Source organism: Mustela lutreola, chromosome 9 (genome assembly GCF_030435805.1).
Source record: "Mustela lutreola isolate mMusLut2 chromosome 9, mMusLut2.pri, whole genome shotgun sequence".
Taxonomy (NCBI): Eukaryota; Metazoa; Chordata; class Mammalia; order Carnivora; family Mustelidae; genus Mustela; species Mustela lutreola.
In genome coordinates, this window is record NC_081298.1 from 46,078,207 (window position 1) to 46,090,988 (window position 12,782).

Consider the following 12,782-nt stretch of genomic DNA (forward strand, 5'->3'; position numbering starts at 1 on the left):
ACTTGTACTGTAAGACACTAGATAATTAATATTTCAGGTTTTGCTTCTCCTCTTCCCACCCCCATCCCCTTTTCTCCCCCTTCTTCTTTTTAAATCTTAGCTCAAGGGTTGTATAAAAGCAGGCTGTGTCTGGATTCTATCACCCCTGGCTTAGACTAATTGTGATTTACTCCTGAACTGGTGTTACTCGAGGGGGAGGTTGATTCCTGAACAAAACTGAGGTTCTGTGAAAGGAAAGAAAGGAGCTGGACATTGAATAGACAACCAGAGTGTTGTTACACTTGATTAAAATAAGAGTTTGTGGATACGGGAAATAGGCAAAGGAGCTGTGTCCAAGGCAGAACTCAAATTTTTTATAATGAATAGGTACTGCTTTTGTAATGAGAAAAATAATTACAATAATTATAATTTATAATTATAATTATAACTAATTAATTTCCAAAAATAACTAAGCTGAAAACAAGCCCTCAAAACTACCTTTTAAAAAAATTCTAAAGTTAGATTGAGGTTATACAGTTCTATGAGTTATTAATAAAAAACATTGAGTATATACTTTAAATGATTTCTATGTTATATGAATTATATTGTAGTAAAGCTGTTTTATGTTTTTTTTTTTAGATCTTCCAAATTCCAGAGGTTTAAAATACATTACTTAAAAGTCATGTCCTTGTGTAAACCTGGTGATTCACAGACCTGTACCCCTGGGGATAAAAATATATGTATATAAAAAATAAAAAAAAATTTAAAAAAAAAGTCATGTCTTACAGCTCTGTGGTGTTTGCCCTGTGCAGGGAAGGGCACCTTTGTTTATATGGCTGGTTTCATAGCTTTCACTGATGGCCTTGAAAATCTTCCTATAATGGGGATGCTTTTAATGACCACTTTTTTGGACATGTGTATTAAATATCCTTCAGGCCATAGAAGGTGTTTTGTATTTTATAATCAAATGCTTAGCTTGCTTATAAAAAAGATAAAAATAATACAGGGATGCCTGGGTGGCACAGTTGGTTAAGCGTCTGACTCTTGGTTTCAGCTCAGGTCATGATTTCAGGGTCCTGAGATCGAGCCCCACATTCAGCACGGAGTCTGCTTGGGATTCTTTCCCTCTTCATCCCCCTCCCTCCCTGCCCTTCACACATGCTCACACTCTATCTCACTAAAATAAGTATAATCCTTAAAAAACAAAAAAAACAAAAAAACAAAAAACGATGCAGAAGCAAGAAATTACTGAATATTTTTGTCCTTTTAATGTATTTTAAACCTTATTTACTCTTTGTGTCCATTAGAACTCTTTCTGTTGTTCAGTATTTACATATTTTAAATCATTCTAAGTCAAAGGGAACTCTACTGGCATATAGCAAGAAGTCCAGGGGTAGAAAGTCTGCATGCTGGCTTCACCCAACACTCAGATGATGCTACTAGGCTCTGACTCCTCTTTTTCTTGGTTCCATTTCTCTTGGATTGACTCAGTTCTCAGGCCCTGCATCCTAGTGGCCTTTGCCCTGGTATGCTGAGCCAGAGTCTTTCATTGGCTCTGACTTCCTCCACAGTCACTATAGCAAGGGGAGCGCACCACTGGCTTACACCTGGACCCCATGCTTCACCCTGTGCCCCGTCCGAGGTGGGTGGGTTAGGATGGTGGAGTAGTAGTTCATCAGAGCAAAACTTAGATGTTCCAAGCTGTTGGGCAGCAAACTACCACACTTCCTTCTCTTCATTCCTGACTTCACTTCTGCATGTTGTTGCCTATTTTATTCCTCCTCCTTCAGTTCCTTATGGCTCATTTTTCTTTTCATTTTCTTTAACTTATATTTCTCATAGGCTTCTGGAAAAAACAAATGCATTTTAAGGTGGGATTTGAAAAAGCACATTTGAGCCTGATAGCTGAATGAGAAAATTTCCCTTCAGTGAGAACTTTTGTTACGAAGTTTATCTGGACAGGACAAGCAGATAAGACAAGGAAAAACTCAAAAGTTAAGCAAAAAGCAAAACTTTGATAAGTTTATTTGTATTTTTATACTTAATCTCACCATTTTGTGTCCTAGTTGGGAAACTGACACTGTTGCCTTAACCTACAGGAGAGATGTGAGGAGCAGTTTTGAATCTTGTCTTTTATGGCTTTCAGTTAGCTAACTTTTTTTCTATTTTCCTTTGTCAGTATAAATTTATCTTAATTTGCTTGTCATACTGAAGGACAGGAATCTGTTGCTTAAAACAATGCTGTTTGATTTTTTTATTGCGGTGACTCTCAGGTATATTTCAGCACAATTATTCTGCAGTTAAGTAAAATGATCTTTTCCAAGTTGGTAGGGGAATGAATTTTTGTAATTTTGAGAACTTTCTCAAAATCATTTTACTAACACTTTGTTACCTACTACTGCCTGCCTACTTGAAGATAAAATTCGTAAGAGTAGCAGATGAATAGTAATGAACTGTGTTAGAACAGCCGATCTTGTCAGCTTTGACAGATTGTTTTTTTAATCATGGGTATATGTACTCATGGTTTGATAGTTATATTGCATACATATATTAACTGCTTATAAAAATGTTTCCAATGTAGATGATGAAATTAAATATATTAGTATTTCATGCTGTTTTGCAAGAAAGTTCTGTGTGTTCCAAGTGTTGTGCCACCTTAAACATTGGAAAGCACCACTATCTAGGACAAGTGAATCCCTGAAAAAATCTCTGGGATGGAATCATGGGGCCAACGGTCCTTACTGATAAGCTGTGTTATGTATTATTACAAGGACATGCTCTAGACATGGTGGTTTGGGAGCATTATTACATCTGTGATCATGAGCACACTTGGAATTGGTTCCCACAGTTTTGAAAAGTATACTTAGCAGGAATCAGGGATGTGCTCGCCCAACACCCCTGAACTCTGACACTGAGGAGACAAGCCTTTTTACGTGGTTGCCAGGGTCTACCCAGGAGGGCCAGTTGGCTTTGCTTGTTTTCTTGCATACATCCTGCCCCTCCTCCACATTTAACCCGTTTATTCATTAATAAGGATGAGCTGGCATCTTCCACTTTCTTATTTCCTATTTTCTCTTTTTGTCTTTGGCGTTCTCTGAGCAGCTTCTTAGGTGAATGTACATTTGCATAATTAATTGACTCAGCTTCTTCATTGTCATATAGGATTGAGCCTGTGAGGGGCCAGCAGCAAACCATCTTTGCAGCAGTACTGCATTTGACTTCTACCTTACTTTCCCAGCAGAAGGCAAGTGTTAATAGCCAAGGGTTCAGTCTCCTTCTGGCAGGTGCCCCCCCTCCCAAACCCAGGGAAGTGCCACTCCCATTTCATTGTCATCACGTCATCCAGAACTTAGAGTCAGAATCCAGAGAGGGAATTGGCCTACTTGTCTGAGCTCTGCCACAGTGAGGGTGACTACACTTGACCCCATTCCTATTCGTCAGTTATTGGCCTCCAAGGAGACTCACCTATCCCACACAAGTGACATCTTAACTTATTACAGAGTCTGAATCTGGCAAGAGCCCTCCATAAGCCCACCCATCACCCCATCGTGTCCTCTCCTTTCCCTTCTCCCTGGGTCCCCTCACATGATGTAACCCTTGCCAGCCCAGTCTAAGGCTCCTCACCTTCCCTTTTAACACACGCACACACTCACATGTGGACACACGGATGCACACGTACATATGGAGACAGGCAGACATGTAACAGCACAGCAGAAATCTGATGTTTTGTTTTGTAGTCCTCTACCAGGCATTAAGGCCCAGCGAAGATGGCTCCACCTTGACAATACAGATGCCCTTTTACCAAAAGCATCCCCTAGAGCTTAGTTACAGAACTGATTGTGATAATGTCTAATTAGCAAAAGTTTATTATGTTTATAATATTTTTTAAAGATTTTATTTATTTATTTAACAGAGAGAGAGAGAGCGCGTGCGCTCACACAAGGAGGGGCAACAGCAAACAGAGAAAGAGGGAGACGCGGGCTCCCCACTGAGAAGGGAGCCAGATGCTGGGTTCAGTCCCAGGTCCCTGGGATCATGACCTTAGCTAAAGGCAGACACTTAACCGACTGAGCCCCTCAGGGACCCCTATGTTCATAATATTTCTGAAACTTTTCCAAAATGCAGGGCCTGATTGTATTCCACTTTTGAAAGGCATAAAGTTGCATGATAGTAAGACAGTCACCCTCTGTTCTTTTTTGCAGCAGACATTCAAAGCCCTAAATCTGTTGTGTGTGCCTCAGACTGGGGAGCACAGCCAGGACCCTAATGATGACACCCCTTTAATGACATGTCAGTGCTGATTTAAAAGAAACCCAGGGAGCAAGAGTAAATATTTCTGTTCTTTACCTTCCTAGCAAGGACTTTTATCAACAGGATAATGTTAAGTTTGGGATCCATAGCTTAATCAAGGAGAAAATGAACAGGAGTACTTATGCATTTCACAAAGCCCGTCTGTCTGCAGCCATAAGTCATGACTCTGGGCTACTAAAAACTCCGTGTAGGTTCTGGCTGCTTATCTCTGTTTAAGGGTAGAGAAAACAGCCATTACAAATTCTCCCAGGCTGTCCTGTGCCTCACTAAGGAACTTCGAGGGAAAAAAAAAAAAAAAAGATGGCATGGGAGAGGGAGAAGTTCTGCGAATTAAAGTGGAACAGAATGATGAGGTCTGTTTTGAGGCCGAAGTGGGGGAAAAGGCAAGGGTTTTGCTTGTGAGCCTCTGCTACAATACAGAGGACCTTAACACAGACGGATGGTACCCTACAAAATGTAGCCCATAATTCAAGCTGTCAGCTTAATCACACTGTTTCCAGGTAAAGAGAAGGAGCCCTTGTTTCCTGGGTAAAGAGAAGGAGCGTTGTTTGCTGACCCCTGGTCCTCAGCCTGCCGCAGACCGCCCCGCTCTGTTGGCCTTTGTGTCGCCGTCCCCTCCTTCCCTCCTTTTTGGCATTGTGCTCCCTTCAAGTGGCCCCCTGGAAGGGACCACCCAGGGGGCTGCACAATGGGGACCGAGGTAGCCACCAAAACATAGGTTTTGTAAGACAGCCCGTTAAAAGAAAAATACTGTTTAACTATGTATGTGTTTGTCCTTTCTACAACTGTTTTGTGTGGCAAACAAAACCCCATATACAAACTTCACTGTGGCCGCACATACAGCTGTTCCAGCCATCGGGTGTCAGGCTTGAGATAGTCGCTTCCAGTTTATTTTCCCAGGACAGTAATTCTTGATGCGGTTTATATTTACACGTTTGGATTTATGGTCAGGAAATTTGATATCAAAGCAAACAAATTGCACTGGCTTTATGAAACTATTTTATCACACTAGTCCTCAGAGTTGGTGGCTTGTCATTGCTCTCGGATGAAATTTCTCTGTAATGCTACTTAACAAAGGCTAGCAGCCCGGAATTCGGTTCTCAATAGCCATTTACACCTCTGTAAAAGGATTAGCTCTGGCCGATTGTTACACTGTTTAAATCTTAATTTGCATCTTTATGGAGGTAGAGCTTCTAGAGACCTCTCTGGTTCTCTGTTGTATTTGTGTACCTATGGGTGGGAGGTCACTGGAGGTTTTTCTCTTCTTGGTGAAGGTGCTAAATTGCTTCAGGATGACCAGTAAGCTACACAAATTGAATTAGCTTCTCAGGTTTTGACTGACAACAATCGGCTTTGGTTCGTTAGTTATATTTTGTAGCAGTTGTGGTCTGAGTGTTTGGTACATGAATGTGCACTCCGTTGTGTTTAAACTTAAGAATCCTTGGGGTTCTTAGGAGGTTTAAACGTTCATTGTAGTCAACAAATGCCCATGGGAATGAAATGTAAAACAACCAGAACTGGACAAAATGATGGTTTTACAAAGTAATCTTTTCTATCGAGACCATGTGTTCTTAGCTTAAAGATCAAAGCCTTCTCACATTTAGGAAGGAAGGTGGGTCAGACCAATGAGGAGGAAGAAGTTGAGTTTCCCAGGCTAGTGTTGCTATAGGCACTGGAATTGGAAACAAAAGCCGGGTGTGTTGCCCCTTTCCCACCTTTCTGGGTATAATTTTTTCCTAAATTACACACTCCTAACCTGTGGACCACCTCTTCAAATGATGCCTTTCTATTGTTGCTCATTTTGGAATGCAGATTTCCTTCCCTAAAACTTTGTTCTAGATGTGACCTGCTCTGGTGCTTTGTGATCTTTCGGTTGCATTAAAAACACAGTAAACATATACTGTGAGTGTTTTGAAAGTAACTGTTGTAAATGTTGTAAGCCACTCATTACCATTTATGGCCATCAATTACCATACTCTTCTGAGACTGTTGTTCCCTAGAGAGGATAGAACTTGAAGGTTGAGCCTGTAGTGCTGCAGCTGCAACACTTGAGTTCTGAGTCCCTGAAAGGCTGACACCCACAGATGTGGGAGACAGCTACCGGCAAAGCTAAGGAATAGCTGACACTCAGTAGCCCTCATGCAGGGTTTTTATTTTTGTTGATGTTTTTGTTTTGCCAAAAAGAAATTCTCAGTTTGCAATACTGACAAAGCATAGCGCTTTTTCTCTCTTCTCCTTTTTTTAGAAAGTGTGTATATTAATTTGAGTGTTTCTATTAGCCTAGGATGGAATTGTTTTCTTTCACATCATCTCCAAAATTCTGTGTGACTAAGAAATGAAAATGAAGCTAGGAAACAATTGCTTTCAATTTGACACCCCCCCAAATTTTATGCAGTATATGCTTTAACCATTGCTGGGTAAAACAAAATACATCTCTTTAAAATTCCATTTATGTTTGTAGTGATTCCTGGTCAACCAACAGGTTTGTCCATTTGCTTCACAGAGAGCAAACTGGCCCAGTGTGTTGATGCTAGGCCAGTCCACACATTCCCAAGAAAGACTGGACCCAGACTCATCAGACCCATATCTCTCCAACAGGACTTATTTTGGTTGGAATGCAAATGGAAGACACAAAAGCTGAGATCTTGAATTCTAACACAGGCAGTGTTTCCATAAGATGTAGTCTTTAATCTTGGGCTCTGAAGTGTTTGAATTCTTGAGTAGAGTTATTTTTAGCAAAGGACTGACGGTTATTTTATCAACTAAAACCAGGTAAAGCTATTAGAAATCCTCAGCACAGACCAACTCATCTTTTAGTCAGAGAAGCTCCTGAGTTTATCTAGAGTAGACCCAAGTGCTGTGCAGACAGTACTTCTTACTGATCACTTGTTGCCTAGCCCTGGAAGTGCTGGGCTAGTTTAACAATCACCGTGTAAAAATGAACTGTTGGAATAAGTGGGTCATGAATTTCTCTAATCTGGGTTTGAATCTTGGCCTGTCATTCAACACACAGTATTGTTAAGTGTGTCTTCAGTGTCATGCTGAGTGCTGTATGAAACTTAAAATAAGATAAAAATCTACAAGTCCAGTGGCCCTTTCCAACAAGCTTTTGGTTTTGTAGAGCAGACTAAGCAGACAGGGCCTAACTAAAGGGCAGTTCCATACGATGAAGAATGCTGTCTATATAGTGAGGGCTAAGGGAAGTCAGGGATAAGAAAGAGCCCTGAATGAGCTAGTCAGAGAGGGGCCTAGACAAGCATGAGATGAGCCAGTCAAAGGGAGCCCGACATTTGGATTGCTCAAATTGGAAAAGGACCAGGGTTATGTCACCAGACAGTCGGGTGTCATAAAGCACTGGCACACCAGGCTGGAGGGTGGGGGAGATGGCAGTGGCAGCAAGGTGCATTGTTGGTAGAGAATTTAGAAACAATAGCCCCAAACTGTCTGCTTTCTCCTATCACCATTGTTAAGAATGACAATGGTAAAATACTCCTCCCTGGCGGGAAGCTGTTCCTACCACAGCACCACCCCCACCACAGCCTGCCTAGGGACACCAGCATCCCTGAGTGTCTGCTGACTTCCGCAAGCGTGCCTCCATTCTAGAGGAGCTACAGAAACATCGAGCTGTGGTCCTTGTTCTGGGTGTACCACCTGGTTCAGGGAGTCAGACAAAAGGCATTCTAAGCTGAAGACCCCACTCTTGCAGGTGGGCTCTGTTTGTCTAGCATAGGATTTAACCTTCTTTTGAATTAATGGCCACATTTGCAAATTTGGAGATGTCCTATGAAAATAAACCTTGCGGGACACCTGGGTGGCTCAGTTAGTTGGACGAATGCCTTTCGGCTCAGGTCATGATCCCAGAGTCCAGGGATTGAGTCCCTCATCGGGCTTCCAGCTCCATGGGGAGTCTGCTTCTCCCTCTGACCTTCTCCTCGTTCATGCTCTCTCTCACTCTCTCTCTAAATAAATAAATAAAATCTTTATAAAAGAAAAGAAAAGAAACCTTGCGGTGGTGGATTTCTGGCTTCTGTTAAAGACTAGGAAGATCATAGTCACTGAGAACCACGTGGGAGCTGTGAGTGAAGCGTAGCCGCAAGCCTTCCACAGTCCCCCCTACCCCACCCCACCAGCCCCCACCTGGGGTGCTTGCTCTCTCCCCTGCCACCGCCACTGGTGCTCTCACATTTTTGCGCTTTCCCCTTGCCGAAGAGAGAAGGCTCAGCCTCTTGGTTGGCTTGGGGCCTCCGGTTTCTCCTTTCACGAATAGCAGCAGCCCATGGCCTCCAGGCTAACCTTCTCAAAAATGCTGCTTTTAGGAAACCAGCCATAGCTCAGAAATCTGAAAGGTTTATGGCTGTTTTCTCACCAGTTTTACATCAAATTTTATTTCCCATTTCAGTTGCCCCTTGAACAACAGGTTTGAACTGCACAGGTCCACTTATATGCAGCTTTTTATCAATAAATACGGTATTGTAAATGCGTTTTCTCTTCCTTATGATTTTCTTAATGGTTCTTTTCTCTAGCTTTATTAAAGACTATAGCATATAATATGTATGCAAAATGTGTGTTAACCAACTATGTTGGGGGCTGGGAGCAATCAAAATTTATATATGGAGCATCTGGATGGTGCAGTCAGTTAAACATCTGACTTTTGCTGTTGATTTAAGTTGTGATCTCAAGGTTGTAAGGTCAAGCCTTGTGTGGGGCTCCATGCTCAGTATGGAGTCTGCTTGAGATTCTCCCTCCATCTCTCTCTGCCCCTCCCACTAGTGCATTCTCTCTCTCTTTCTCAAATAAATAAATCTTTAAAAATAAATAAACAAACAAACAAAAGTTATGTATGGCATTTTGACTGTATTGGGCAGGGGCAAGGGGGTTGGTGCCCATAATGCCTGTGTTCTTCAGGAGTCATCTGTACTATCCTTTCACCATCAACAGCAACCCCTATCTGGCCAAACTTGTCTTCTTGCTGGTCCCCACACCCCTCTTTCCTGGCATTTCCTGACACCGTGGCCTGTGCTGCTTGGAAGCCTGAAGTGTTATCTCCCTTCTGTCTAAATGCTACCTGGCAGAGGCATTCACCATTCCTGATCGTCTGCCCACTGATTGTGAGCTCCCCTTTACATCTCTAAAATTGGCTTACCACTGGCGGGCTTGTCTTCCCCTTCTGAAGAGCAAGTGTTATTATGGGAATCTAGTGGATGCAAGATAAAGCCTTTCAGGAAAAATTAGGACCTGATTTTGCCCAGAAAATGTATTCATAGGTACTTAAGTGATATGGGCCAGGAGTCTAGAAGATTTTTGGCAGCAGAGCTCAGGAGTAAAGTTCCCAACCTAGGGTCTTGCCCACAAGGTCTAAGAATCCAAACTCAGAATCTGAACAGGAGGTCAGAACTTGGCAAGGAGTTGGGGCACTGACAGTATGACCCAGAGCCCAAAATAGGTCCCAGATAAAGGGGGTCGTTTTAATTTCCTGCCCAGAGTAAAAGCCTGCATCAGAGTAGGGAGATAGTGGGGGAGGGAAGGGGACTATGCCTGCAGTTGTCTCTCATCCTCCCATACGACAGAGCACATCTCCTTTATCCCTGTGATGTCAGGCATAGGGCTATCAAATGGATCCAGTAACATAACAAACTATGGAAGTAAATACAAATTAGTAATACTTTGCTAATTAACATATTGCTTCAGGAGTTGCTTCATTTTGGGGGTTGGGGGTAATATATCAAACATTCCCAACTGTGATCATCTCCTTTAAAGTAGAAGTACTGTTTTGTTTTTGATATCCTCTCCCAATAGCTTTTTAGAATCATTCTTTCCCCAAAATAGACATTTTTGAAAAGGAAGTTACTAGCTAATCTCTTTGGAAGCTAATTGTACCATGACAGACCTAACTAGAAACAGTAGCCAAATTATTAGACTTGTCTGGTCCCCAGTATCCTGGAACTAGATAATGAAGGCTAGTCCCTCTTCCCACACTTTCCTGTTCTTACTAAGAACAAGAAAATTTTATTGTAGTGGAATCCAAGTGGAGAAATAATAGTCATTTTTCTGCATTCAGAAATAGAGGACATAACCTATACTTCAGCCAGCAGTTTGCAATTTCTTAGCAGTGACAATTTAAGTAAATTCCACATGAGTTGTAAAGCTCTAACTTTGTTATGATTGACAATATAAAATTAGCCTTTTCCACGGTTAAAATTATCTAGCATTCCTATCAGTCAGATGCAATGTGGAATGAGATTGCACAGCTATAGATTGAACAACGTTGAAGGCTTCAAAGGGTTAAAAGTTGCTTCCTCTGATGGATTTAAAACTGCTACATACACACAAACAAGTTTTTCAAACTGCCCCATTTTACATTTTTGTCAAGAGACAGTCTAGTTGCTGCATTTTTATGTCTAGATTATATTACAGATATATTTCAATAAACCACAAGGAACCACCATAGATTCTAGAAGCAGGGGGTCTGTGCTTAAATAAACATCTCATGCAGCACCTGTTTTATTTTATAGGCTCTATAATCACAGTGACATTCTGGAAGAAGACCTTGAAACCTGCAGAGCAGCTGTCCTTCACCAGTTTCTGAGACCCTTATCTGCGGGTGACAGCAGTGAAAAGCAAGTCAGGTATTAATTGCTGCTGGGGTGCAATCGCCGTTCTTGTTTCTCGAGTTTCCACATGTGAAGGGTTACAGAGTTGCAGACTCCGAGCTCACCCAGTGGTGACCGGGGTAGATGCTTGTAGTCATCAGTTTAACCTTTTTACCAACCGTAAATCACAATACTCTCACTTCTTTGTAAATATATCTGTTCCTATTAATTGGATATATCTACTCAGTGTCTGCTCATAGCAGTGTTTTAAGGGCTTGCTGGGGGGCAGGGGGCAGGGAGTGCAGGTAGCCTTTGTCTGGCATATAAGCATACTTTGAGAACAACCCAGGATATAATCCATTATAACCACCACCTAGAGGGATGCATTCCTCAATGTCCAAGGTCATGCTAGTGACACAGGCCTCTAATTTGTAGGTGTGGTCACTGGACTAGCAGCATCAACAAAACCTGGGAGTTTGTTAGAAACACGTGTTCTGGGACACCTGGGTCACTCAGTCGGTAAAGCGTTTGCCTTCAGCTCCCGAAGGGTCCTGGAACTGAGCCCCCCATCAGACTCCCTGCTCAGTGGGTAGCCCACTTCCACCTCCCCATCTGCCTGCTCCTCTGCCTACTTGTGTGCCCCCACAAATAAATGAAATTGTTAAAAAAATTTTAAAAAAATAAAAGAAAGAAACATGTTTTCTCAGGCCCCACCTCAGAACCCCTGAATCAGGAATCTGGAGGTGCAGTTTGGCCATCTGGATTTTAATAAACCCTTAAGGGAACTCTGCTCCTTCCAGTTTGAGAGCCACCATTCCAAAGATATGCCTTAAATGGTCACAAATCTGGGATGAGAGGAAGTTAATTATTTGCAGGGTGGTTGGTGCATATGAACCATACATAATGCTTACACATTTTTCCTAAGTCAAAGAGAAATCCATTCCATACACTCTACCCACCTTTTAGGCAGTGTGGGTTTCTGTTCACGGCCCCCAGAAGTTTTGTGACAGTGGGCTACTTACTGAGTTCATAAAATTACAAATATGTAAAGTGCGTAACGGTTTGTCCAGTACTGTCATCTGATAGGTACCTAATTCATGTGGCATAAATGTTGCCAGTGTTCTTTGATTTATATTTTGGGGATTGACTGTATTTCTTCTTATAAAAATATGTCCTACCATTTATAGTAGAAAACAGATTATTGCTCAGGCCTGGTCAGCAGATGGGTGTCTGTGAAAGCCCATCTGCAAGGACCTAGTGTGACTGAGAGCACAGGAGGGGCTCTTGGGGTCTGGTTATCTTAGCTCCAACATCTTTTTATCTACCTTTAATGTGCCATGTTCACTGTTTTTTGTTCACTACTTTCTTTAGAGTAGAATTCAGCCTAAGTGTAGTATATATTGGATCCCCTTAAGGCATGAGAAGTCAGGATAATGGTCTCTAAAAGGGCCTTATTGCAAAACAAGCAAACAAACAAACTTGACCAATTGAATGGTTCCATTTCACAGACCACAATGAGCTTCACAAGTCCTGACTGCATTTCCTTTACCCTCAGCATCTCCACTAGTGATCCCCAAAATGTTGGAAATGACCTTCCTAGCCAGTAGCTTTTCAACCTAAAGCAGTAAAGGAAAAATAATCCTCCTCCATGTATTTATCATGTGAAATGAAAGAGCAGTCTTAAAATACTCCTTTACAAGGTGGTGGAAGAAGCTGCCTGGAAGGAGTCTTTCTGCACTCTATAGGTTGTTCAGTGCTTGTGTGTCGTGAGGCTTTTGACTGGGCCCCTATTTCTTTCTCACTGCCTTTTATATCTGTTGATATACTGTTCAGCATAAACCACAGTTGTGGCATGTGGCATAGGAAGCATATATGCATTTATAATTCTGTGTGCAAACTGAC

General features: G+C 42.0%; 1 protein-coding gene across 1 annotated transcript in view; it reads left to right on the forward strand.

The window, feature by feature from the left end:
* The window catches only part of KIZ (kizuna centrosomal protein), a 130,683-nt gene that overhangs the window by 70,900 nt on the left and 47,001 nt on the right, over nt 1-12,782 (forward strand). Inside the window, exon 7 of the mRNA XM_059134179.1 lies at nt 10,803-10,916. Within this exon, the coding sequence (XP_058990162.1) occupies nt 10,803-10,916 (114 nt within the window). The remainder of the gene's footprint in view (nt 1-10,802; nt 10,917-12,782) is intronic.